We start from the raw sequence: 27,771 nt of genomic DNA, 5'->3' as shown, positions 1-27,771 counted from the left end.
TTTCTGAACAGAAAGTTTTCACTGCTGTTGTTCAGTTAAATTATGAGAGCCAGAGATGACTCTTAATCATAGCTCTTTAATTTGGGAGCGAGTGAGCTGTTTCCCCTTATCATTTAATGGGGTTGAACTTCCGATCAGACAAGTTTTAATGCTGCATGAAGCAACTGTAGCTTACAGTGTAAAAAGGTCGTGATAAGCAATGCTACGCTGACCAACTGACTGAGGAGGAATTGAATCTATTACTAGAAAGATGGCTCGGGCTATTGATGGGCTACAGTACTGTAATTCCCGTGAACTATGGCTGGACAGCCCTATAAGTATTGAAGATAAGATCTGAAATCAAAGGACAAAAGCTATATGGAAAGTAGAATTGCTATTCAGCTAGTCGATGTTGACGTCTTGCAGTATTAGAAGCACCTCTGATGGCATTTTGTAATTGTCTTCATAAATCTGCCAAATGAATTTCTTCTTTTAGTGTTAATTCTAGAAGAACTAAGACTGGGTGGAAATTGTGTTCCTGTTGCTTTGTTGGCAGTGGTAACATAACATAAACATGAAACCCGACTGAGATTTGGACCTGGCTCACAGATAAAGTAACCAATGAATCTAATAATAATGCATGACAGAGAGGGAGAGGGCTGAGATGGTTGTTAAGTAAAGCAGGGCGTTCCCATAGACAAGGAATTTGTTTTTGTCAAAAAACCCTGACAAAGGATTTAGAGGCTAAATTGTATTCAGTTTATCTGAGAATTTACTAAGTAGCTACTATGCCTCAGTACTCCATTACATGCTGTGAAGATAAGAATGAATTAAATGATCCCCGGACTTCCCTGTTGGTCCAGTGGCTAATACTTCACCTTCTCAATACAGGGGGTCTGGGTTCCATCCCCTGTCAGGGGACCAGATCCCGCATGTCGCAGCTAAGACCCAGTTCAGCCAAATAAGTAAATGTTAAAAAAAAAAAAAAGAAATGATTCTTCCTCTTAAGGAACATGTTGTCTAGAAAAACTGACAGTTCTGTAGATGGTTTCAATATTAGATGTAAGAGCTGTAACAGGTGAGCAGAAGCTGCCTTGGAGGCAGATGCTATGGGTAGATCTTGCAGCCAGCCAGGTAAATAGGAAAGAATATGCATACAGAGTAAACAATCGTAGGAATGGCCTGGAAGAGAAACAGCATGATAAATGCCAAAGAAACGCCAAGTGATCTGGCAGTATTACATACACTGTGAGACAGAGGATGTCAAGGATGAGGCTCCAGAAGGAGGCAGAGTTTAGATCCATCAAGAAGAGCATTGTATGCCATTTTAAAAGCTTGGGTCTGCTCTGCATTTAGTGGGGGACCATGAAGGAGTTTTGAACAGGAGAGCCATATGTTCATATTTTAGAAGCATCACTCTGATAGTGATGTGAAAGGTGGATTACACGTGGGAAGACCAAAGAAAGAAGATCAGTTAAGAGGTCTTTGGTGAGACCCAGGTCTCTGGTTGAGGTAGGGTGAAACTTCTAATTTAGGAAGTTGTAGCAATTCATTGGAAGGGACAGACTCAAGAAATATTTTGATAACAATATGCAAGTAATGTTTAATGTCATGTCAGAGGCTGATGGAGAAGGAGACATCCAGGGATTTCCATTCAGACTAGAAGACCCCAGTCAGTGGTTGGTATTGGAATAGATAGGCATGTACAGTCCTAGGTAGCAAGCTTACAGAAGTATTGGAAGAGTTTCCACTACAGGAGTTAATATCCAGAAAGTTTCATCTGAACAGGAAGGCCTAAAGAGAATCAGGGACAAAGGCATAGATCGGAGTTTAGGTTCAATTCATGGAGCCAAACGAGAAGTAGCAAAGACTGTCAGTGAGAAAATGGGACAGGCCATCAGCTGTAGAGCCAGCAGGCACTCACTTTCAGGATGGACCCACACTACTTGCAAACATCACTCTTGATCTCAGATCTTAAGTTACCAGTTTACGATAGTAAATAAAAAAGCTGGTGTCACCTGCTGCTTATCACAGGACAAGAGCCTTGGTACTCTTGTTTACAGAGCACACTTAATTCTGGGAGGCTGGTATTAATTATTCTCTGAAGGTGCACAAAGGTGAATTGACATGCTTCTTTTGCTATGGAGCTCTTTTCCTTCTTGGCCTTTATCCCACTGTGTTGAAATTCCCACTTACTCTTTTCTTGTTTCTCTAATCTGTAAGCTTTCTGTGGGAACACCTGTGTCTATCCTATTCCTTGTTGCATCGTTAGTACTTACCATAAGTAAGTAACTCAGTCATGTCTGAATCTTTGTGATCCCATGGACTGTAGTCCTCCATGCTCCTCTGTCCATGAAATTCTCCAGGCAAAAATACTGGAGTGGCCTGCCATTTCCTTCTCTGGGGCTCCTGAAGGGAAAGTTAGAATTGGACACCTCAAGTACAAGGGAGCCCATGGGGCATGTTCATTATCAGAGTGTTCCTTTCCTTTGTAAAGCACTTCTGAGTGCCAGATTGTTTAATTGTGAGCCGTTCAGGGCCCATTCCACTTCTGATGTTAATGTATTGAATATGCACCCCAAAGATCTTTCCTTTGGGATAGATGAAATATTCCTAGATGCAGAGAAAGTGCTTACCATGGGCTTGGCTAAATGCTCAATAAGTAGTTTTTATTTTTTTAAGAAAGCATTTAGACTTGCTGCATTTTCCTACTGCATTTACTTCCTCAGGTTAACTGTCACCAATGAATAAGGAGCAAGCAGGTTAGATTTCAGAAATATATCAGATCTCAAACTGGTATTATTTGATCAATAGTATTTACATTTTAAGGTTATATATCAATATATAAAAAAATATGCTTCCAAGTTATTTAGGGATTTTCCCATTTGGTATCATCCCAAAGGGGCTTCCCAGTTGGCTCAGTGGTAAAGAATCTGTCTGCCAATGCAGGAGATGCATATTCCATCCCTGTGTCAGAAAGACCCCCTAGAGGAGGAAATTGCAACCCATTCTGCTGTTCTTGCCTGGAGAATTCCATGGACAAAGGAGCCTGGCAGGCTACAGTCAATGGGGTTGCAAAGAGTCAGACATGACTGAACACACATGCATATCATCTCAAAGAGTTACACTTTCTGTAGTATAACAAGCTCCGGGAGTTGGTGATGGGCAGGGAAGCCTGGCGTGCTGCAGTCCATAGGGTTGCCAAGAGTTGGACACGACTGAGCGACTGAACTGATGTTCTATAACGTGACAAGTACTTGTTTTTCCCTACTGTTTTAGAAATGGTGTAACTGAAGCAGTTTCAGAGGTCGTGAAGTTTGACTTTTTATTTTGTAGATGAGAAAGAGATCCTGGGAGTTATGAGTTTTACCTAAGGACATAAAGCTAGTTTCTGAAAAGGGTTTGGGAACCTGGAGCTCTGAACTCTGGGCCACTGTTTTTTTATTCTGATTGTGTAACCTATACTTGAATATAAACTTTATATTTATGAATATTGTCTTTTTAGTGATGTGGATTAAAAAAACTATTATGAGAAGTTTTGTTGTTTTTGTTCAGTTGCTAAGTCATGTCCAACTCTTTACAACCCCGTGGAGTGCAACAACACCAGGCTCCCCTGTCCTTCACTGTCTCCTGGAGTTTGCTCCAGTTCATGCCCATTGAGTCAGTGATGCTATCCAATCATCTCATCCTCTGTCTCCCCCTTTTCCTCCTGCCTTCACTCTTTTCTAGCATTAGGGTTTTTTCCAGTGAATCGGTTGTTAACATCAGGTGGCCAAACTATTGGAGTTTCCAATGAATATCAGGAGTGATGTCCTTTAGGATTGACTGGTTGGATCTCTTTGCAGTCCAAGGGGCTCTCAAGGATCTTCTCCAGCACAATTCAAAACCATCAATTCTTCAGCGCCCAGCTTTCTTTATAGTTTCCAGCTCTCACATCCATACATGACTACCAGAAAAACCATAGCTTTGACTAGATGGACCTTGGTCAGCAAAGTGACATCTGCTTTTTAAAGTGCTGTCTAGGTTTGTCATTGGACTCATTGTATTTAATTCTTGTTGAAGGTTGCAAATGATCATCTAGTATTTTATTCTTCCAGTGTCGACAGCAAAATGTGATACAGATACTCAGGTATCTTCTTATGGTGGAAATATCCTTTAGGTCGTACACAGGGAACTCACTCAGTTTAATTGGCGGAATTATTTTGTATTTTCTAAAATGAACTATAAATATAGGTATATTTCTTCTAGATGATATTCAAACCAAATAAAAAAGTAGAAAGTTTTATTGAAAGAATTACATTTTGAGGTTGATTTCAACTTTAATTTTGCAGTTCTGGGTTAATTCTTATTTTGGTAACCTAGCACATTCTAAAAAATTACTGTCCTTTTTATCTCTGGTTCTTTTAATGGAGGAAGCATGGTAGTTAAAAGCAACAAAGTTATGGTTCCTGATCTTATTGCTAACTCTATCAACTATAATCTTTTTATTTGAATTTTCTATTTTTAGCTTTGAGTCATTCCTTAATGACTTCTGGTATATTATTCCACTAAAGCTCACTAGAGGATTCGTACAGATTTAAAATATCACTATGGATGTTTTACTAGATACTTAAAAATATTTCCACCTAGTTGTAAGCTGTCAACTAAGAAGGTTAAAAAAAAAAAAAAAAAACTGATTTAAAGTTTTTTGCCCTATTTTTGTTTACTTAGCAATATTTGTTGATATAGTTAAATAAATGAGCCTATTATGTAATCTGTAAGATACTCTTGTGAGTGGTTAAATAGAATGGCATTTGCACTGTGATTTATAGTCTTGTCATCTAATTATTGTTTGGAATTGGTGAAGTTATTCTTATACTGTGTTCCAAGCTGTTTCTCCAAGATACTTAATGAAAGGTAATGGGTATTTCTCTAACAAACTCTGATTCTCTTAATTGATGATTGGTTGGTTAAATTTCCGTAAATCAATTTGTTTTCTAGGATTAACAATATATTGTGCATACTTACTCAACTCATAACAAGCATCTAACTATGACCTGTTTTTAATTTTGTATGGCAGTTGAATAAAGGCTCAACAGGAATTAACTAAAGCTGTAGGTCTTATTGTACTAGTTGGCTAGGGCTGCCATAAGAAAACTGGGTGAGTCAAACAACAGATATTTATTTTCTCACAGTTCTGTGGCCTAGAATTCCAAGGTCACTCAGTGCTAGAACTGATTTCTGGTGAGACTTCTTGCCTCCTAGACAGTCATCTTTCATGTGGGGGCTATGGCCATGGTTGGAAGAGCTGAAGGTTAGGTGTCAGAGAGTGTCTCTTCTTTAGAGAACAGTACCCTTAAGACCTCATTTAACCTTTATTACTTCCCTAAAGTCCCTGTGTCTTTGGTTAGGGTTTTAACATGATTTTGAGGGGAGTATAATTCAGTCGATAACACAGATCAAACCTGATTATTGATTTGTTTCAGATAATTTTTTGTTATTCTGTTTTTATCAGAACCAGTAGGAGTACTGTTATGATAAAACAGAATTTTTTTTTTTTTTTTGTATTCTCTCTTAACAACAGGCCAAAGATTGGAATGGAATAAGGAATAGGTAGGAAACCATTGAGAAAAAGGAAATTGAAGGTATTATTTACATTTGCTATTAAATCATTGAGAAAGAACAGATTAAACTAGATGATGGAAGCTAGTGATCCCCAGGGACTCATTCTGTTTGGACCACTTGAGTGTTAAAAAATTGAATTGGTAGTGAATATTTTTTAAAAAATCAAGTAAGTGCATTATTACCACATGGAATTTGTTTTCCTTCTGAGGCATAAGAAGATCTAATAATGCTAGGATTTCATTTTTTTGTGGTAAAAAACAGAATTAAGAAGAAGAACCATGGATATGACACCACATCAGAAGTAGTGTCCTTCTTGCCCTTGTTTTCTGTAACATAGTAGCCTGAATGGAACTTTTCAAGAAATACAAAAGGGAACATATTTTCTATATACTTGACACTCGTCTTTGGTAGGTATAAAGGCATAATCACTGCAAACAATTTGGTGTTCATGTTTTTAGTCCTATTTTGGTTTGATGGGCTGAGCTGCAATCATTTTTGACAAAATTTATGTTTTTTAAATTGCTTTATATGCTTGTCCCTTCCTTTTGAATCTTTGACATTGAGGATATCCACCTTGTTATAATATTTTCTTTCTTTGGGGTTCAGTTGCCCCAGACTCATATTTTCCTCCTAAATTTCCATTTATATCCTCAGTTTTTATTTTGGAGTTTCACTTGTGTTTATCTCTTCGAAACCCTCTTCTCTTCTCTCTGTAGATATTCTTTAGGGGCCATTTTATCTGTTCCTATGCCTTTAACTTCCTTTACACTATTGATTTTTTAGTTTGTATCTCGACCATATCTCTTGAGCTTTAGATCTATATATCCAATTATTATCTATATTTCTGTGTGTTTTGATCCTAACTTCAGTCTAATTCAGCCTAATTTAACTTCTTAACCCCTAAATCTTTGCTTTTTCTAGGTTTCCTGTTTTAGTTTATTAAGCTAAAAATTGGCCGTCAATGCCAATTCCTCCTTCTTCCTTACCCCAATTACATTTAAGTCTCATATACAAACAGTTTGGTCCAGTCATTATTATCATTTTTCACTTGTTTGGACTGCTGTAACAGCTTCTTGGCTTCCTGATATTTTCTCCACTCTATCTAGAGAGTATACTTTCTAAAGAACAGTCAGTTCACTTCCTTGTCTCATATTTGTGGTTAGATGGGGATGATGGTATATCTCTCACCCTCACGCTGACTGTGTTTTCTTCCTAAATGCATTAGTACAAAGAGATCCTTTAATCTGGCAGAATTGATTATCTTTTATGGCTTTCTGTGCTGTGAAATTTTATTTTTTTCTTTTTCTATGACTCCAGATCAGAAGGTTGCGTGTGCAATAGTATTTCAAAGTGGATATTGGGAAATGAAGCAGACTTAATTAAATTTCTATAGTCATAATTGGAAGTTCACATCCTCATATAAGTTGAGGACTTCCTGTATTTCAGTTCAGCTCAGTCATGTCCAACTCTTTGCGATCACATGAACTGCAGCACGCCAGGCCCCCCTGTCCACCACCAACTCCTGGAGTTCATCCAAACCCATGTTCATTGAGTCGGTGATGCCATCCAACCATCTCATCCTCTGTCATCCCCTTCTCCTCCTGCCTTTAATCTTTCCCAGTATCAGGGTCTTTTCAAGTGAGTCAGCTCTTTGCATCAGGTGGCCAAAGTATTGGAGTTTCAGCTTCAACATCAGTCCTTCCAGTGAACACCCAGGACTGATCTCCTTTAGGATGGACTGGTTGGCAGTGATTTTGGAGCCCCGTGAAATAAAGTCTGTCACTGTTTCCACTGTATTTATTTAATACACTGTTTCCTGTATTTATCTAGTGACATAGAGACAAGACAAAGGCCTACAAATTGTACAGCAAGTACTATAGTCAGGTCTCATCTCTGCAGGGCGATGTAACTTTAGCTTTTGTTGATGTATCTCCTCCCCCCTTTTATTTTTTATTAAATAATAGCTAAATTGAGATATAAAACTGACCTATTTAGAGTTACCATTTAGTAGTTTTTAGTATATTCACAGAGAGGTGCAGCCATCACTACATGAATTTTGGGACATTTTCATTACCCCCAAAAGACAATCTGGACCATTAGCCATCAGGTTCTTAACATATCTGCCCATCTCACCCTCCTGGTAGCACTAGTCAGTAAGTAATCTGCTTTTATCTCTATAGATTTGTCTGTTCTGGGCATTTACTATCAGTGAAGTGAAGTCGCTCAGTCATGTCCAACTCTTGGGACCCCATGGACTGTAGCCTGCCAGGCTCCTCTGTCCATGGGATTTTCCAGGCAAGATTCCTGGAGTGGGTTGCCATTTCCTTCTCCAGGGGATCTTCCCAACCCAGGGATTAAACCTGCTAAATGATTCTATCACAGCTATTTTTAATAAACTGGGGCATGTCCAAACAGCATTTTAGACTTCTGGAGGCTTAGAATATTCTTGCTTATGATATGTACTATTCAGGGAGATTGTCCGTTAGCTTAATCGCATTTACCCTTCTAGTTCACTGCTTCCACTATTTTGCTTCTTATTGAGGTGAAGACTGTTTAGATTATTTAAAGTCAACTAGCAGCTGGATCAGAGAAGGCAATGGCACCCCACTCCACTACTCTTGCCTGGAAAATCCCACGGACGGAGGAGCCTGGTGGGCTACAGTCCGTGGGGTCAATAAAAGTCGGACACGACTGAGTGACTTCACTTTCACCTTCATGCATTGGAGAAGAAAATGGCAAGCCACTCCAGTGTTCTTGCCTTGAGAATCCCAGGGACTGGGGAGCCTGGTGGGCTGCCATCTATGGGGTTGCACAGAGCCGGACACGACTGAAGCAACCTGGCAGCAGCAGCTGGATGGTACTCTCACTTGGGAACATCGTAAGACCCAACTGAAGTTTTGTTCTACTAAATGTGAAAGTTCTTTTCTCATCCCTGCTTTTAATATTTAAATATTAGCATTGGTGAGGTTAGAGTCTTTGGAAAAGAAAGTTGCTTTAATTAAATTTCCTAGTTTTAAATATGGAAAAATGCTGACTTGATCTGACTCATGCTGTATAAAATCTCTCTCTCTACCTGCTTAGCAAGACCCTTGGGTATATACACTTTTAGAAACAAAATTTAGGAATTTTATCTTATTTTTTAATCTCTGAAATAACATTCTCTTTTATAACAAGTTTTTCTAGGTCTATTATGGAGTGCTTTGGATTTTCAAATATTTGTACTAAGCTAATTAGGGGATTAATTGTATTACAACATGAAGTTTAATAGGCTAAACTTTCTGTGGTATTGCCTTTCCAAAGATGATAGAGCATACCAAGTGTTTTATAAAAATCCAAGAAAATAATTTTCTGCATGAGCTTTTAACTGATATAAACCATTATGCAAATTTAAACATTATGGGTAATTTAAAATTTTGCTTAAATTCATTAGTTATTGTCTAAATTTAGATTATCATGACTTTGTCATGTTTTGGAATGCTACTGTTTTCTAGATTTTTAAAAATTAGAATAAATGTCATATTTTTAGACTAAACTTCAGTGGCTCTGTGAGGAGCTGAAAGAGAGAGAAAATAGAGAAAAAAGTCTACGGCACCAGCTGATGTTGTGCAGACAGCAACTCAAGAATATGACTGAGAACAAGGAAGCTGAGCTTCAGTGTCTCTTTGAACAGATAGAAAGACAGGAGCAACTTCTGGAAGAAATACACCGAGAGAAGAGAGGTATGTTAATTGCTCTTTCTCTTTTATTTTTCTTTATGTTCATGAAATCTTAGGGTTGGGAGAAAAATATTCTGTTTCTCTTGCCTTCAGTTTGAACTACAAAATTTCCAAATTCCTCTCCTTTCCTCGTCTCTTGTCTCCTTATCTTCATTTCTGGGTGTGGAAGAGAGAACTGTTTCTCCTCGAGAATTTCTCCTTTAGCTCCTGTATCCCTGCTGCGTACATTTCTGTCTTTTGGCCATTTGCAAATGCTAATTAGGTAAGTCATGTTTGTTCTTCCCTAGTAAGATGCTAAAATTTATATTTTACTTCACTAAAATACCCATTCACTCAATAAATATTTACTTTGTATCTATTTTCCCAAATTATTGAAGTTGTCAAATTTATTGACTTAAAGTTTTTTGTAATAGCCCCTTTTTAATTCTTTTAGTTTCTGTAAGATCTGTGCTGCTGTCTCTTATTATATTCCTGGTATTGTTAATTTGTTTCTGTTCTTTTGTTTGTATAAGTCTTGCTGGGGGTTTTATTAATTTTGTTACTATTTCAAAGAAACAGCCTTTGATTTTTAATTTTTTCTGTTATTTGTCTTTTTAGTGTTTTATTGATGTATATTGTCATTTTTATTTCCTTTCCTTTACTTCCTTTGTACATCATTTGTTTTTCTCCTGGATTCATAAGTTGGAAACTTTATTTTAATCTTTCTGTTTCTAAATATAGTCATTTAAAATTGTAAATTTCCATCTTAGTAATACTTGAAGTGCATTTCACAAATTCTGGTGTGTTGTCCTTTTATTATTAGTTTCGTTTAGAAGATATTTCCCATGTGATTTCTTCTCTGACATGTGGAATTTTTTTTTTTTTAAAGAAGTTTACTACTTAGTTTCCAATTATGTAGAATTTTACAGATATTATCAATTTCTAAACTTAGTACCCTTGCAGTTGTAAAACATACTCCATGATTTCGATTCTTTTCTGAGACTTGTTTTATTGCCCCAAATGTGGTCTCTGTTAGTAAATTTTCCATGTGCACTTGAAAATAAGTTATATTCTGCATTTATTGTGAAATGTTCTATAAAAGTCGCTTATGCTTAATTGTTTCACATTGTTCTGCATTTCCGGTGGTTTCTATATCCCTACTGATATTAATTATTTGTATCAATAACTGATAGAGGATTTTTTTCTATCAATAACTGATAGCGATATCCAGCTATTTTGAGTGTGTGATTTTTTTTTCCTCCAAATGTTTCGAAACTCTGTTGTTAGATCCCATTTTGATATTGATTGTGGAAATGCATCTAATTAGTTGCTAAGTCATGCCCCACTCTTAAGATCCCATGAATCTAATTAGGAGCCTATTGTAACAGTCTCAATAAAAGCAAAAGAGGGCCTGACAGAGGACATTAGTAGTGGCAACAAATGTAAGATACTGTTGAGGAATTAGTGCAAGATTGAACAGTGTAGGTGAATGAGAGAAGAGTCACAGGATACTCAAGGTCTTAGTGCTTTTGCCGTTGGGAGAAATAGCAATGTTGGGAAAGAGGGGCTGATTTGTTGGGAGACCAAAAAGGATCATGTTTTGTCTATTCTTTAAAAATTAGAAAAAGTAAAAGTCTGAGGAATACCCAAACTTTTGTGATAGAGGGATGATATGGTAATTTTTTGACTTTCGGGTATAACATGTATGAGTGCTGTCTGTGATCCAGAAATAATGAGGACGTAATATGGATAATGAAGAACAAGCCAGGCCTGTTATAGTTGCATACGTACACATGTATTATTAGGAAGATAAGAGTTTTCTTCTGTTTTCTGGGCTATTTTAGGGCTGTAGGTTGGAGCTGGGGTGTTCCAAAAGGAGACGAAATCTGCTGAGAAGTTATTGTCATGGACCTCTTAGAAGTTTAGTAGTTGTTGACTTAGAAATTCTTCATTGTTATGAATGGCAACAAGAAAAGGGTAGAGAGATATAAACTGCAGCAGAGAAGATTTAGGTATGATATTTTAACTTGTGTAAGTAGTTATTTTTAGTAATTTTTTAATAAACCAACCACTGCCTACCTTCTTAATATTCTGATAGCTCACTGCTCCTGTGTGTGGCAGTTTTCCTAGGTAAGAATACATGCTTTGAAACTATGAGGTCTACTAAAAGCTAGAATTTTTGTACATGTTAGAGGGATTTCTTTTGTCAGAGACCCTTAGAAGGAGGGATATCTATATGGTATGATTTAGCTCCATTCTTGCTTATGAAATGCTGATTATTATGAACAAATATAGCAGATAACTTTATTAAAACATTTTTTTCTTAAACTGAAATTGTAAACTCTTAATTAAACAAAGAACCCATATTTGCTTTCCAGGCACTTTATGATTGTGACTGACTATTTAGTGTACATCATTTTTCTTTCTGAAGTAATTAAAAATTCACATGGCCTCTTAAATTCCTTTCCCTTAAAGATGAAATTTTGTCTTCTTACCCAGTTTCTCTTTTGGGTAGGTCATGTGCTTATTTGGCTTTGTTGGAGTTCCTGGGATCTTCATCCGTTCCCCCCACTCTGACAGATGCAGTGCCTAGAGAGGCGACATTCTTGGTAGCCTGCACTGTGAATCCAGGCTCTCAGATCTGTCCTTTCCTGTCATATATCATTTATTGCGACTGTAATACATGTAATGATGAAATAAACCATTATGAACGGCCTCTTTATAAGGGAGTTACCTTTTCTGAATAAAGGGAAAGGTACTAATGGAATGTGGAAGAAGGGAAATAGTCCCTCAGCTACTTCAGAAGGTATATTTTTGCAGCAGAGGACTGTCGCTCAGGTTGTTTGTTTGATTATTTCTTATGAGCACCTGTTTGTTGGAATAGCAATGAAGTGGGCTGACAAGTGGGCAGTGGGAAAGGTTGCATCATTGCCCTACCTGTGTTTTTTTCCCTTAGTTCAGCTGTTTTAAGTCTTATGTTAGCATAGACTGTGGCTGTGGCCAGCATTCAGAGGACTGTCTTGGGACAGAAACATCTTGTTTCTTGCCTCAGTGAGTTTGGGGATGACACACAATTGAGAAATGTGTTTAGTTGAGTGTATCCACTGGATGGAGTTTCTATGAAGGTAGTGATTTCGTTATTTTGTTCAACACTATGTACCCCAGTGCCTGAGAAGAACTTGGCACATAATAGATATGTCAAATGTTTGCTGAATGAGTGAATGGATGAAAGAACATTAAAGGGGCACAGTTGATAAGGGAGCCATAACATCTGTGTTCAGTGAAAGAAAAAAACACAATGTACATTCCAAAATGAATTCTGCAAAACCAAATTGCAAATCAGCAAATATTTGGCAGAAGTTAAGTAATTTAATTAGAGTGGTTTGCATTTTTGTTATGGCACTTTGGGATTAGGTAACAGTATTTGCCTTTCCTAATATTTCAGTTATGTATTCCATTTTACAGCAGAAGTATTTAAGCCATTTATATTTTTATTCATTTTGTGATAATATTTTCTAGGAGATTCCTGATTCATTTAAAACATGCTGTAATGTTATTAGTAGTCATTCTTGTCTCCTTTTGTACTATAACGTGGGGTAGCTCTCTGGTATTGCACGTGAAAATAAATTTTAATACCTGAGTATCAAAAAGAAAATAAACAATATAAAACATGTTGTTTATATCTAAAGTAGTTTCAGTCCTTAACAGTAGAATGAATATAACTTTTAGAGTATAATTTCTATTTGCTACTGATCATAGAGAAGCTTAAGTGTGATTATAAATGTCGAGTAGAAGGATCCAGGAATGGGTGATGTTGAATAGGTGAAAGAAAGGTTAATTGGTATAGCAGGAACCCAGAAGATACGAGAGTGAGTGGGGTCAAAAGTAAAGGTAGAGAAATGAATCTTAGAAAGAATAAGGACAAGAGTTAGACATTTCTTCTTCCATTACTGTTTTAGCACTTTGAATACATTGCTGTTTTGGGTAGTTTAATTTGTCACAGTAAGTTTTGTAATGGTTTCCTTATTTTGACTGTTAGCTCCTCAACATTTGTGATTGGATATAATTAATCTTTGCCTTGTATATATTCAATGCCTGTTTGGAGAAGAGGATGCAAGGAATGAGCCAAAGCTACTGGATTTGCCGTGTTAGACTTTGGAAGACCTGTTTTAGTAGAAGCCTTATGAATTTAAAGCCAAAACATTTCTCATAGTTTTTTTGTTTGCTTGCTTGTTTTATAAAATATCCAAAGGATGATAACACTTGTCATTCAAGGAATAGAGTCAGCTTAGTGATGAAACTGGTACACTGTATATTCCTATATATGGCTCTGAGGATGAGTATTTTTACTATATGATAGAGATATGATTTAGTATTTTTCAGTTTTATAAAACTTTTATTCTATTCAAGGCACTTCCACAGGTTCTCATCTATGTGATTCGCTTCTTACCAGTAGTGATCTCAGTTTTTTAAGGATTTTCTTTTGATTTCCCAGTGTTCTGAATAACTCCTTTTAATTATTTCCTCTGTTTTCCCTTGTCCTTTTTCTGAATTTTTGTACCATTTCTGTGTTGATGGCAGAATAAAGAACAATTTCTTAGAATTCATTTTTGGGACAGATACAAGGGCGGGACTTGTGAACCGAAGGCATCTTTCCTGGAGTGAAAATGAAGAGTACTTTCGCTCCAGTACTCTTTCCTAGTATAGGGAAACATGGGGTTGTATCATTTATGTTGTGTGTGTGCATTATGTATTTATCGGTTAAGGTTTTCTCCTACTTGTGATTCATAGTTTATTTCCCACATTGTTTCAAGCGGTTTTTTTTAATTTGTCTCATTGAAAGAATATTTGGCAGTCATGCAACTTATACAAATGTTAGTCATTATCTAGTCTAAGAGCTAGGAAAACCAATTTTTTTCTATTGCATGTTGGAATATAATTAAGCATTCTAAATTAAGAGATAATCTCTAAGTGTAATGTAATTTATTTGGATTCTGGTTAATTAAAAAGAATCTATTTAGCACTTTATTTTACATTTCACCAGTTTGTTCAGAAGTTCAGTGATCTTGATCATTATAGATAATGAAAGAATTTTAATTGATTGAGGAAATTATTTAAACTTACTAAACTATTATTTTGTTTAATGTGAAGTCATATCTTCCCTCATGTATTTTCAGATTTTCTTCATAATTATTTTCAAAAACCAATTGAGAAACAGTGGGTTTTTAAAAAATTATATCCACTACTTGAGTAAAATCAGAAGTTTGTTTTAATCTTAGTCCTTGTTTTTGCTTATACATGTTTCATTATAATAATTTTATTTCTCATGTGTTTAGTGTTATTTAAAACACAGCCAGGCCAACAGGTCAACTGGGATTGAAATTAAACTTCACTGATTAAATGTGCCTAAGACCAGAATTGAATAAATTAATGATATGCAGATCTAAACAGGTATCAACTTTGATTGACTCTATAACAATATTCATATTGTTACTGAGTAAATTTACAATAGAAAGTTATGGCTAATTATTCTTTAGTTATAAATATCCCCACCCACCTGCCTATCTGTGTAATGGGCCTATTCTTGTACTTCTTCTATTGGTTAATTAATTTGGAAAACAAACATTTTCAATACTTTCAGTTACATAGTTAGCAACAGTGAAGCACTGAATGTAGAATTCAGATATTTAAAGTTACATTTTTCCTCTCCTAAATTATTGGATGTATTTTTATATCCTGGAATGTATTCTGGAAAATCCATAAATTTTAAGTATACTCTACAAATGAATTTTAGATTTTCTTTTTTGATCTTTTCATAGATTATCTGTATTATTTTCTACTGTTTCATAGGACAGCAAAGCTGGTCTGCTTGCGTTTGAATCATAGTCATATTCAGGGAAGAAATTAAGCTAAAGTTGCATTTAAAACCCATTCTCAGACTTACGACTCAAAAGTAAGATTGCTTTCTCCTATTCCTTGTCCCCTGCAACTGGTGACTTTACCAAGTTTTCCTTGGTGGTTTCTCACGTATCTGCTGCTCCTTCTACATTTAGACTATGCTGTCTTATTTAGCTCTTTAGAAGCTTTGTATTTGCAAGATCTTCTTAACCTCTGGTTGCTGCCTTCTACTTGACTGCTCTTCACCTCTGAGCCTCCCAGAGTCCCCCAAATGGATGACTTTCCCAAGCAGTCACACTCCTGTGGGTGTGTTCATTCCTTGGGTCCCAGCTGTCTTCCATCCATTTCTCTGCTACCTAATAAAGCTATTGATAAAGGTGACATCTTTTAGGAATAACCTTGAATATGCTTAGTTTACTACAAAAGAGGAAATCATTTTCAAAGTATGATTTTGTATTTTTTATCCCATACTGTTCTCCATAGTGGCTGTAGCAATTTGCATTCCCACCAACAGTGCGAGAGGGTTCCCTTTTCTCCACAGCCTCTCCAGCCAGCATTTATTGTTTGTAGATTTTTTTGATGATGGCCATTCTGACTGGTGTGAGATGATACCTCATTTTAGTTTTGATTTTTGTTGTTTAGTTACTCAGTCAGTTGTGTCTGACTCTTTATGACACCATGGTCTATAACCCACCAGGCTCCTCTGTCCAGGGAATTTTCCAGGTAAGAGATTACTGGAGTGGCTTGCCATTTCCTATCCAGCGGATTTTCCCAGTCCAGGGATCAAACACAGGTCTCCAAATCTGGTGCACTACAGGTGGATTCTTTACCACTGAGCCACTGGAGAAGCTCATAAAACCCAGTATTTACTTACAAAAGTTAGTTGCATTCATACTGTAAAAATTCAGATTTTATAAACTTGATGGAAAATGTTACTAGTTATGTCTTACTTGAGAAAAACAGATCAAACCGAAAAGAGCTCATTTTCATAATACCCCTTCCATAACAAATTATCACACACATTTGTACATAAGGGTATACTATCTTCTTAGAATGTTTTTATAGGTAACCTAAAACCTGATTTGACAAATCATATGATGGCCATTCTGACCGGTGTGAGGTGATACCTCACTGAAGTTGTGACTTGTATTTCTATAATAATAAGTGATGAGCATTTTTTCGTGTGTTTATTAGCCATCTGAATGTCTTCTTTGGAGAAAAGTCTATTTTGGTCTTCTACCCATTAAAAAAATTTATTTATTTTTAATTGACGGATAATTACTTTACAATATTGTGTTGGCTTCTACGATACATCAACATGAGTCAGCCATAGCTATACATATGTCCTCTCCCTCCTGAACTTCCCTCCCAATCCTCCCCACCCCTCTAGGTTGTTGCAGAGCCCCAGTGCAAGTTCCCTGAGTCATACAGCAAATTCCCATTGGTTGTCTATTTTTACATATGGTAGTGTATACCTTTCCGTGTTACTCTCCCCATTTGTCCCACACTCTCCTTCCTCCCCTCTGCATGTCCATTATTCTGTTCTCTATTTTTGTGTCTCCATTGCTGCCCTGCAAGTAGGTTCACTAGTACCATCTTCCTAGATTCTATATATATGCATTAATATACAATACTTGTTTTTCTCTTTCCTACTTACTTCACTCTGTATAATAGGCTCTAGGTTCATCCACGTCATTAGAACTAACTCAAATGCATTCCATTTTTTGGCTGAGTAATATTCTGTTGTGTGTATGTACCACTGTTTCTTTATCCATTCACCTGTTGATGGGCATCTAGATTGCTTCCTTGCCCTAGCTATTGTACATAGCCCACAGTGAACACTGGGTACTGTGTCTTTTTCACATTTGTTTTCCTCAGGGTGTATGCCTAGTAGTGGGATTGCTGGGTCATGGGTACTCGTATTGCTAGTTTATCAAGGAATCTCCTTACTGTCTTCCATAGTGGCTGTATCAATTTTCATTCCTACCAACAGTGCAAGAGGGTTCCCTTTTTTCCAGAGCCTCTCCAGCATTTGTTATTAGTAGATTTTTCAACGATGCCCATTCTGACAGGTGTGAGGTAATATCTCATTGTAGTTTTGATTTGCGTTTCTCTAATAATGAGTGACTCTCAAAAAATAATAATGGTTGGATGGCATCACTGATGTAATGGACATGAACTTGGGCAAACTCCAGGAGATGGTGAGGGACAGGGAAGCCTGAAGTGCTGAAGTCCATAGGGTCTTGAAGAGTTGGACACAACTTGTCGACTGAACAACAACAACAACAAGTGATGTTGAGCATCTTTTCATGTGTTTATTAACCATCTGTATGTGTTCTTTGGAGAAATGTCTGTTTAGGTCTTTTGCCCACATTTTTATTGTGTTATTTGTTTTTCTGGTACTGAGTTGTATGAGCTGCTTGTATATTTTGGAAATTAATCCTTTGTCAATTGTTTCATTTGCTATAATTTTCTCCCATTCTGGGGGGTTGTCTTTTCCCTTTGCTTATAGTTTCCTTTGTTATGCAAAAGCTTTTAAGTTTAATTAAGCCTCACTTGTTTATTTTTGTTTTTATTTCCATTACTCTGGGAGATGGGCCATAGAAAATCTTGCCGTGATTTATGTCATAGAGTGTTCTGCTTATGTTTTCCTCTAAGAGATTTATAGTTCCTGGTCCTACATTTAGGTCTTTAATCTATTTTGAGTTTATCTTTGTGTGTGTTGTTAGGAAGTGTTCTAATTTCATTCTTTTACACCTAACTGTCCAGTTCTCTCAGTACCACACATTGAAGAGAATATCTTTTCCCCATTGTATATGCTTTTTGTCAAAGATAAGGTGCCTATATACACCCATAGGTGCATGGGTTTGTCTCTGGGCTTACTATGTTGTTCCATTGCTCTGTGTTTCTGTTTTTGTGCCAGTACCACACTGTCTTGATGACTGTAGCTTTGTAGTATAGTCTGAAGTCGGGAAGGTTGATTCCTCCATCTCTGTTCTTCTTTCTCAAGATTGCTTTGCCTACTTGGAATTTTTTGTGTTTTCATATATATTGTGAAATTTTTTGTTCTAGTTCTGTGAAAAATGGCATTGCTAATTTGGTAGGAATTGTATTGAATCTGTAGATTGCTTTGGATAGTATAGTCATTTTTCACAATATTCTTCCAATCCATTAACATGGATTAACTTGCCATTTGTTTATGTCATCTTTGATTTCTTTTCATCAGTGTCCTACAGTTTTCTGTATATAGCTCTTTTGTCTCATTAGGTAGGTTTATTCCTAACTACTTTATTCTTTTTGTTGCAATGGTAAATGAGATTGACTCCTTGATTTCTATTTCTGATTTTTTTTTGTTGCTAGTGTATGGAGATGCAGGGACTTTCTGTGTATGGATTTTGTATCCTGCAACTTAACTAAATTCCCTTGTTTGTTGTTGTTCAGTGGCTTGGTTGTGTGCGACTCTTTGTGACCCCATGGATTGCAGAATGCCAGGCTTACCTGTCCTTCACAAACTTCTGGATCTTGCTCAAACTCATGTCCATTGAGTCGGTGATGCCATCCAACCATCTCGTCCTGTCATCCCCTTCTCTTCCTGCCTTCAATCTTTCACAGCATCAGGGTCTTTTCCAGTGAGTTGGCTCTTCACATCAGGTGGCCAGAGTATTGGAGCTTCAGCTTCAGCATCAGTCCTTCCAGTGAATATTCAGGATTGATTTCCATTGTGAAAAGGAGCAGTGCCCTCTGTAAGAGACTGAGCCAGACCTGCCTTTGAGTGTTTGAGTGTCTCCTGTGGAGGCACGGGTCAGCAGTACCCTGCCACAGGGACAGGACTCTGGCTGCAACAGATCTGGGAGGCGCAGTATGTGGCATACATCCTCTTGGAGGAGGTCGCCATTAGCCCCACCATAGAGCTAATACGCAGACTTCCCACAAACTATATCAAACAACTATACCAAAGAAATGCTCACACTGTTGCAAAAGTTCTGGGGCCCACAGCAGATTTCCCAACCTGGGGATCCAGCAAAGGAACTGAGAATCCTCAGGGAAGTTGACTTTGGAGGACAGTGGTATTTGATTACAGAACTTCCACAGGATTGGGAAAACAGACTCTTGGAGGGCACAAACAAAACCTTGTGCACACCAGGACCCAGGAGAAAGCAGCAGTGACCCCACAAGAGACTGAGCCAGTCTTGCCTGTGAGTGTCCAGGAGTCTCTGATAGAGGTGTGGGTCAACAGTCAGCAGCACCAAATACAACAGTCCTGGGAGCTGTGGGGTGCTAGCATAAGTCCTTTTGAAGGAGATGCCGTTACCGCCATTACCCTGCCATAGTTTGGCCTGAGGAAGGTACCACAGCCCCACCCAGAAGCATAAAATTGGATTAAAGATTTGCTCAGCATGGCCCCGCACACCAGTTCGGTGCAGGTCAGTCCCTCAGTGGTGTCCGACTCTTCGTGACCCCATGGACTGCAGCATACCCGGCCTCTCTGTCCATCACCAACTCCTGGAGCTTGTTCAAACTCATGTCCATTGTGTGGGTGATACCATCCAACCATCTCATCATCTGTCATCCCCTTCTCCTCCCACCTTCAGTCTTTCCCAGCATCAGGGTCTTTTCAGCTGTCAGTTCTTTGCATCAGGTGGCCAAAGTATTGGAGTTTCAGGTTCAACATCAGTCCTTTCAATGAATATTCAGGACTGATGTCCTGTAGGATGGACTGGTTGGATCTCCTTGCAGTCCAAGGGACTCTCAAGAGTCTCTTCCAACACCCCAGTTCAAATGCATCAATTCTTTGGTGCTCAGCTTTCTTTATAGTCCACTGTCACATTCATTCATGACCACTGGAAAATCCATACATGACCACTGGAAAAACCATAGCTTTGACTAGAAGGACCTTTGTTGGCAACATAATGTCTTTGCTTTTTAATATGCTGTCTAGGTTGGTTATAACTTTTCTTCCAAAGAGCAAGTGTCTTTTAGTTTCATGGATGCAGTCACCATCTTCAGTGATTTTTGAGCCCCCCAAATAAAGTCTGTCACTGTTTCCATTGTTTCCCCATGTATTTGCCATGAAGTGATGGGACCAGATGCCATAATCTTAATTTTTTTAATGTTGAGTTTTAAGCCAACTTTTTCACTCCTCTCTTACACTTTCATCAAGAGGTCCTTTAATTCTTCTTCACTTTCTGCCATAAGGGTGGTCATCTGCATATCTGAGGTTATTGATATTTCTCCTGGCAGTCTTAATTCCAGCTTGTGCTTCATCCAGTCCAGCATTTCTTAGGATGTTTTCTGCATATACGTTAAATAAACAGGGTGACAGTATACAGCTTTGACATACTCTTTTTCTGATTTGGAACCAGTCTGTTGTTCCATGTTGAGTTCTAATTGTTGCTTCTTGATCTTCATACACATTTCTCAGGAGGCAGGTCAGATGGTCTGGTATGCCAGTCTCTTTAAGAATTTTGCTCTGTTTGTTGTGATCCATACAGTCAAAGGCTTTGGCATAGTCAACAAAACAGAAGTAGGTGATTTTCTGGATTGCTCTTGATTTTTTGATGATCCAATGGATGTTGACAAGTTAATCTCTGGTTCCTCTGTCTTTTCTAAATCCAGCTTGAATATCTGGAAGTTCCTAGTTCACGTACTGTTGAAGCCTGGCTTGGAGAATTTTGAGCATTACTTTACTAGCGTGTGAGATGAGTGCAATTGTGTGGTAGTTTGAGCATTCTTTGGCATTGCCTTTCTTTGGGATTGGAATGAAAACTGACCTTTTCCAGTCCTGTGGCCACTCCTGAGTTTTCCAAATATGCTGGCATATTGAGGGTAGCACTTTTATAGCATCATCTTTTAGGATTTTAAATAGTTTAACTGGAATTCCATCAGCTCCACTAGCTTTGTTTGTAGTGATGCTTCCTAAGGCCCACTTGATTTCTCATTCCAGGATGTCTGGCTTTAGGTGAGTGATCACACCATTGTGATTATCTGGGTCGTGAGGATCTTTTTTGTATAGTTCTTCTCTGTATTCTTGCCATCTCTTCTTAATATCTCTGCTTCTGTTAGGTCCATACCATTTCTGTCCTTTATCGAGCCCATCTTTGCATGAAATGTTCCCTTGGTATCTCTAATTTTCTTGAAGATATCTCTAGTCTAGTCTCCGCCCACCAGAGCAAGACCCAGTTTCCCCACAGCCAGTCCCTCCCATCAGGAAGCTTCCAGAAGCCTCTTCTCCTCATCCATCAGAGGGCAGACAGAATGAAAACCACAGTCACAGAAAAGTAACCAAACTGATCACATGGATTACAGCCTTGTCTAACTCAGTGAAACTATGAGCCATGCCCTGTAGGGCCACCCAAGACAGATGGGTCATGGTGGAGTGTTCTGTCAAAATGGGTTCCACTGGAGAAGGGAATGGCAACCATTTCAGCATTCTTGCCTTCCGAACCCCATGAAATTCACTGATTAGTTCTAGTTATTTTCTGGTAAGATCTTTAGCATTTTCTATGTGTAGTACCTCTGAATATTCATTGGAGGGTGTAGAAGCTAAAGCTCCAGTACTTTGGTCACCTGATGCAAACAGCTGATTCTTTGAAAAAAATCCTTATGCTGAGAAAGACTGAGGGCAGGAGGAGAAGGAGGCCACAGAGAAAGATATGGTTGGATGGCATCACCGACTCAGTGGACGTGAGTTTGGGCAAGTTCCTGGAGATAGTGAAGTGCAGGGAGGCTTGGTATGCTGCAGTCCATGGGGTTGGAAACAGTCAGACATGACTTAGTGACTAAACAGCAACAACAGTGTAGTATTACTAACTAATACATAGTTTTACAGTGATGAGAAATTTGATTCTCTTCAAAACTTCCTAAGCTCACTGGGATCAGGACAGGTGTATATCGGATTTATGAGTCACATTTCCTCCTTCTTTGCCCCCTTAACAGGGTCATAGTGCACCTTAAAACCTTTGCTGAGTCTGGCACTGTTATTAACAGTTGCCCTCACGTTAACATCTCTCTACCTTCTTCTGTTGTGACTGTGATGACTCAACACAGCTTAACACAGAAGACTTTCATCTTGAGGAGAGAGAAAAGAACTGTAGCTGGAAGGATATAGCTAAGATGTAAGGATATTTTGAAACTCTGAGGTTATTAGATATTAAAATGTCTATGCCTTTTGGAAGGAGTTTTTCCTTCAACGAAAGGGAGACATCTGTGTAGACAATTTAGTGGCAATGTAATGCTAATGATTATGAACAAATAGAGGAGTTAGTTTTCTTATTCTTTATTTAATTGAAATTGTGAGCTCTCATTTAATCAAGGAACTGACCTTGCTTTCCAGGCACTTTTGGCTATAGCTGTTTAATATGAACACTTCACAGAGGTATGTTTCTAGGTAACATGATCTCTTGTTTATACCTATCAATGAGGCCTCTGATGGAGTCACTTTAATATTCGCATCTTTGTCCATGGTGAAGTTAAGTGTTTTCTAGAGCATCAGGGAGGAGAAGATAGCTGTTGCGTGTAGTACATCTTGGAGATACTGTCTAAAGACAAATTCTCATAACATTTCATAAATATGCTTATCAAAATGGATGAGAGGAAAGGCAGATATGATTTCAAGGAAATACCCTGTTTTCAAGCAAACATTCTCCAGGTGAAAGTTGTTCTCAAGAAATAAACTGTCCAAAGAGGAATAATATAGCTGATTAATATGTGGTTACTTTCCAGTTGGAAATCAGTGTAAAAACTCTGGCCTTTTGTATTCATACTGTTCTGTAATATTGAGATCTGCATACATGTTTATACTAATTTTCTAGTTAAATCTGAAAATTATCACTAGTTTTGTTCTTGTCTCAGACAGAAAAATAATCTATAAGTTATTAAGAGAATAAAAAAGCTTTTATTTTGCTTTTCTAGGAAAAAAGAATTTGAAATATCTTCTGTCCTTTGGATTTGATTCAGTACTAATGCTTTCTGCATAGTTCACATAGAAATGTGTTACCCATACCTCTTTTTCTCTTCCTCTTGAGATCTGTGGGTCAAATGTTTAAAATACACTTTCTGACAGAGTGTTGCTCTAGAATTTGTTTTCTCTGACATTTAGTGAGCTGTGATGAATATCTGTACTTCCTCCTGAGGCTTCTGTATGCAAACCTTTTTCATTGATTATTTTTTAAACTTCACTGTAAATTGATCTGCATTCCATGTTAAACTAATGTACCTTGCTACTTAACTTCTTTATAATCTCTTGTTCACGGGTCCAATTGTAACCTTGTTTTTTTAAGTCTTGGTGTAAGACTGGTGTTAGATAAGACATCAGTGTTTGGCCTCAGGTGTCTCCTTGTAAACCAATCTGAACTTTTTTTTTTTTTTAATTTTATTTTATTTCTAAACTTTACATAACTGTATTAGTTTTGCCAAATATCAAAAGATTTTGTATTTGTCTCTCAATTTCCGTGTCTCCATTACCATGTCCAGGTGACTAAGCATCTTACTACTTTTCCATAACTCTCAGTTCAGTTTAGTTCAGTCGCTCAGTCGTGTCTGACTCTTTGCGACCCCATGAATCGCAGCACGCCAGGCCTCCCTGTCCATCACCAACTCCCGGAGTTCACTCAGACTCACGTCCATCGAGTCAGTGATGCCATCCAGCCATCTCATCCTCTGTTGTCCCCTTCTCGTCTTGCCCCCAATCCCTCCCAGCATCAGAGTCTTTTCCAATGAGTCAGCTCTTCGCATGAGGTGGCCAAAGTACTGGAGTTTCAGCTTTAGCATCATTCCTTCCAAAGAAATCCCAAGGCTGATCTCCTTCAGAATGGACTGGTTGGATCTCCTTGCAGTCCAAGGGACTCTCAAGAGTCTTCTCCAACACCACAGTTCAAAAGCATCAATTCTTCAGCCCTCAGCTTTCTTCACAGTCCAACTCTCACATCCATACATGACTACAGGAAAAACCGTAGCCTGGACTAGATGGACCTTTGTTGGCAAAGTAATGTCTCTGCTTTTGAATATGCTATCTAGGTTGGTCATAACTTCTCTTCCAAGGAGTAAGTGTCTTTTAATTTCATGGCTGCAGTCAACATTCTGCAGTGATTTTGGAGCCCCAAAAAATAAAGTCTGACACTGTTTCCACTGTTTCCCCATCTCACCATTTAAATCTCTAGTTTATTTTTCATCTGCAATTTTTTGCAATCTTTCTTTAGTTCAGTGTTTCTCCATGAGCACTTTGAAATGCCTCCCTCCTTTTATAGTTCTAGTTCTCAAATATTTTATTCACCTTTCTGCATCTCAGTCTTAAAGTCCATTTTGTAAGAAATTGGTATGTAGTATTAACTATGCTCATTGATACCCCATTCTCTTTGAAATATCTGTTCTTTCTAAAATGTAAGTTTTTGTTAAAAACATTTTTGAATAAATATCCATTTATTTTTATTCCTACCTGGACAGAAATGTTAAGTGAGATTCATGGCTTATAATACATACTTGGCTATATAGTTTTCTTTGTGTTTCCTCCAGTTCAGTTTGTGCTAATGAAAGTACTTGCCTTGCTCAGGCAAGCCTTAGGAGAGCCAAGATTGACTTATTTTCAGTGACTACCTATCTGTGTCTTAATAGTGTGTGTTGTTTCACTGGGTTCCATATATAAAAGAGACATAGTCTTTTAAAGCTAAAATTCTAATTCAGGAACTTCCCTGGCAGTCCATTGATTAGAACTCTGAGCTTCCACTGCAGGGGCTGCAGGTTCTATCACTGGTTGGGGAACTAAGGTCCCCCCATATTGGATGTCATGGCTAAAAAAATAAAATAAGATAAATTAAAATAAAATAAAATTCTAGTTCAGATAAGGATTTACAGAAGAATTTACATATAAGGCTATGAAAAGTATTATGTAGTTTTGGGTGTATGCTTCACAAAAGGGAAAAGTTGTTGATGGAGTGGCTCTGGTTGGTTCTAGAATTTTTTTTTTCACATAGGTTTGGTGCTTCAGAAGAAGCAACCTCAGAGCGAATTGCTTCTTTTGTCTTCTCTAACTGTGAGTTGCTATAAATTACCCTGAAGTGATATGCATTGTAGATCCTGGTAAAACTCATAAAGAGAAGGTTTTCTTTGTCATTTTGCTATTAGGAAGTTTCCCGGTTGGTGTGATATTATTAGCACCTGTTGCTTTGGCTAACTCGGACACATCATGGCTGTCATGGTAACGGTAGATTGGAAATGTCTGTTGATTTCTAAGATACAAGGAAATGAAGGAATGTCCATGCTTTGGGGTATTTGGAGACTGGGAAAGAAAAGGTGAGATGTGCTGATTACTTACAAAACAGATCTTATAGGGGTTTTATCTGTTTTTATGTGTAGCACCTTATATTACTTCTCCTCTTACTCTAGGTGACAGAACAGAATGAATGTGTGGTTAGCGTGTTTATGGAGGAAGAGTTGTTGGTTGGTGGGGCACAGGGGACAATTTTTTTTTTTCTTTTTAGATCTCATTTGTAGTTTTTAAAGATTTGAAAAATACCATCTCTGATTGTTCTATGTATGTTAATTAATTGAAATTAATATCATTTAGGATTTCCAGTTTTTTTTTTTTAATGCTGCCTATTTCTTCAAAAAGTTTTTCTTTTAGACTTAAATTTTAATTGTGAATTACAGTATCCTCTGATCAATAAGAACTTTCTCCTATACCAAACTCTTGCCTATTATAATTCTTGGAATTATAGAGCATTTTCTGCTTGTATATCCAGTTTTCATCTATTTTGGGTCAGTCCACATAGGACTGATAATCCAAAGAATCCCAGGGATGGCAGAGCCTGGTGGGCTGCCATCTACCAGGTCGCACAGAGTCGGACACGACTGAAGCGACTTAGCAGCAGCAGCAGCAGTCAAAAAAGAGGGAACTTGTGTTTCTAGAATAGACAACAGAAATAAAGAAGTAAATTTTCTATAGTGAAAGGCTCTGGTAAGAATGAGGTAGAATATACCTGAACTTAGGAATTGAATTCTAATGGTTGATAGAGAAAAAAGCAAACAAACAAACAAAACACCTTAGTTGTTTATTAGGGGCAGGTGGAGGTAGAACTTAATGACAAGAGGCACCTTGGTTTTTCTTGTTCTTTTCAGCAACATGTACTAGGTGCACAATAAATCGTTGCAGAAAGAAATGAGTGAACGGACAAAGGAGCAAACAAGTAGGGTAGTAGTCCAGAGTAAATAATCAGAGTGTTCACTGCCTGGGGAACCATCCTGAAGAAAATAAGCCTCATTATATTGTTTGTAACAGCAAGTAAAATGAATTTACGAGTATTTTAACGTCTGATGGCGTATGGGTATCGGCCGTATGTCCTCACTGTTCTCAGCCCCCAAAACGTAAAATATCATTTTTTATTATGTATCTTTATTATTTTTGTAAGCATAAGATTATTTAAAAAATTTTAAAGTTAATTCTGAACCTTTAACTTTTATTTTTCCGTAGTCTTGAATTTCACGAATATAAATTGGTCTTTTTTGGTTTTGTTGGTTTGTTTGGGAACCTGTCACTGTTGGTTAGAACTGATGGTGGAAGTATCAATTTACTTCAAATTATTCCAAAATGGATGTTTTTATAGTGGGTGTATGTTGATGAATTATTAATTATTATTAGTTAAGTAATAATGGACTGCTTGAAGGCCAAGATAATTTTATTCAGTGTCTTAAGTGTCTTTTATCACCTAACACACAACAGATGTTGGATGGGTAAATGGATGGCTGGATGAATGGTGATTATTCAACTTTGCGAAAGTGAAAAGTAGACTACAGGTCCCGCAGTTCCAAATGAGCAAAAGTGTTAGCAAGTAACAACCCCCTGTTTCCTGGGACTTAGAGCTTATGAGAAGATACAGTTGGATATTGGATATCAACAGCATTTCACAGAACCAATGAAGTATCCAGTTTCCATAAAGCTTGCTTGGCTTGTTATGATATTCAGTTATTAAGTGACGGTAACTGTTTCTGTTTTAATTGTTTTGTTTCTACAAGCTGACTTCAGCACCTCTGGGTTCTATGTTATGATGGATGATTGTGTTCCATTCTCTGTAAGTTACTATTTGGTAAAACTTCCCAGAACACTAAGATTTCAGCAATAGCTTCCAGTTAGCTCTTCATCTATTCTCAAGTGACCTGGCAATCTTGCCCTTCTCTGTGAAGTGGGCTTTGTATGGTCTCCCATTGCCTCAGCCAATTAGGACCTTAAAATTAGGCTTTGAGGAACCCTGCTCATGCTTCCAGGAACATAATAGCGCCACTTTTCATTGAAGGAGATGAGAAGTGTTTAAGTTTGGCCAATGAACAAAGCAAGGATAAAAACAAGTGCTAAAATCACAATTAGCCCTGAATATTTTAATGCAGAAAGGGTATCAGTTTTTGGACACTATTCCACCATTATGCTTGATTTCCCCTCCATAATTTATAGAGTTTTTCACTTCCTATAGAGATAATTAAGTTATATAGTAAGACATTTTGAAAAGGGTACTACACACTTAATTTTGAGGCAAATAGCTTAGCTATCCCTAGATGTAAGCATGGATTAAAACATTCCTATTGCCTTAAGCCTGAATAAGATTCTAGA

General features: G+C 37.6%; 1 protein-coding gene across 20 annotated transcripts in view; it reads left to right on the top strand.

Moving 5' to 3' along the window:
* Positions 1-27,771, top strand: part of CEP128 (centrosomal protein 128) — a 605,049-nt gene that overhangs the window by 330,247 nt on the left and 247,031 nt on the right. For 18 of the 20 annotated variants that reach the window (XM_055538802.1, XM_055538807.1, XM_055538799.1 and 15 more), the window contains one exon: positions 9,110-9,302. In XM_055538802.1, coding sequence (XP_055394777.1) covers positions 9,110-9,302 — 193 coding nt within the window. Of the gene's footprint in view, positions 1-9,109; positions 9,303-11,793; positions 13,613-15,128; positions 15,197-27,771 lie in introns of those variants that run through there. The other 2 variants (XM_055538806.1, XM_055538803.1) reach the window with 2 other exon arrangements.

This window comes from Bubalus kerabau, chromosome 10, assembly GCF_029407905.1.
Source record: "Bubalus kerabau isolate K-KA32 ecotype Philippines breed swamp buffalo chromosome 10, PCC_UOA_SB_1v2, whole genome shotgun sequence".
Lineage (NCBI taxonomy): Eukaryota > Metazoa > Chordata > Mammalia > Artiodactyla > Bovidae > Bubalus > Bubalus kerabau.
This window is presented reverse-complemented; position numbering and strand designations above follow the sequence as displayed.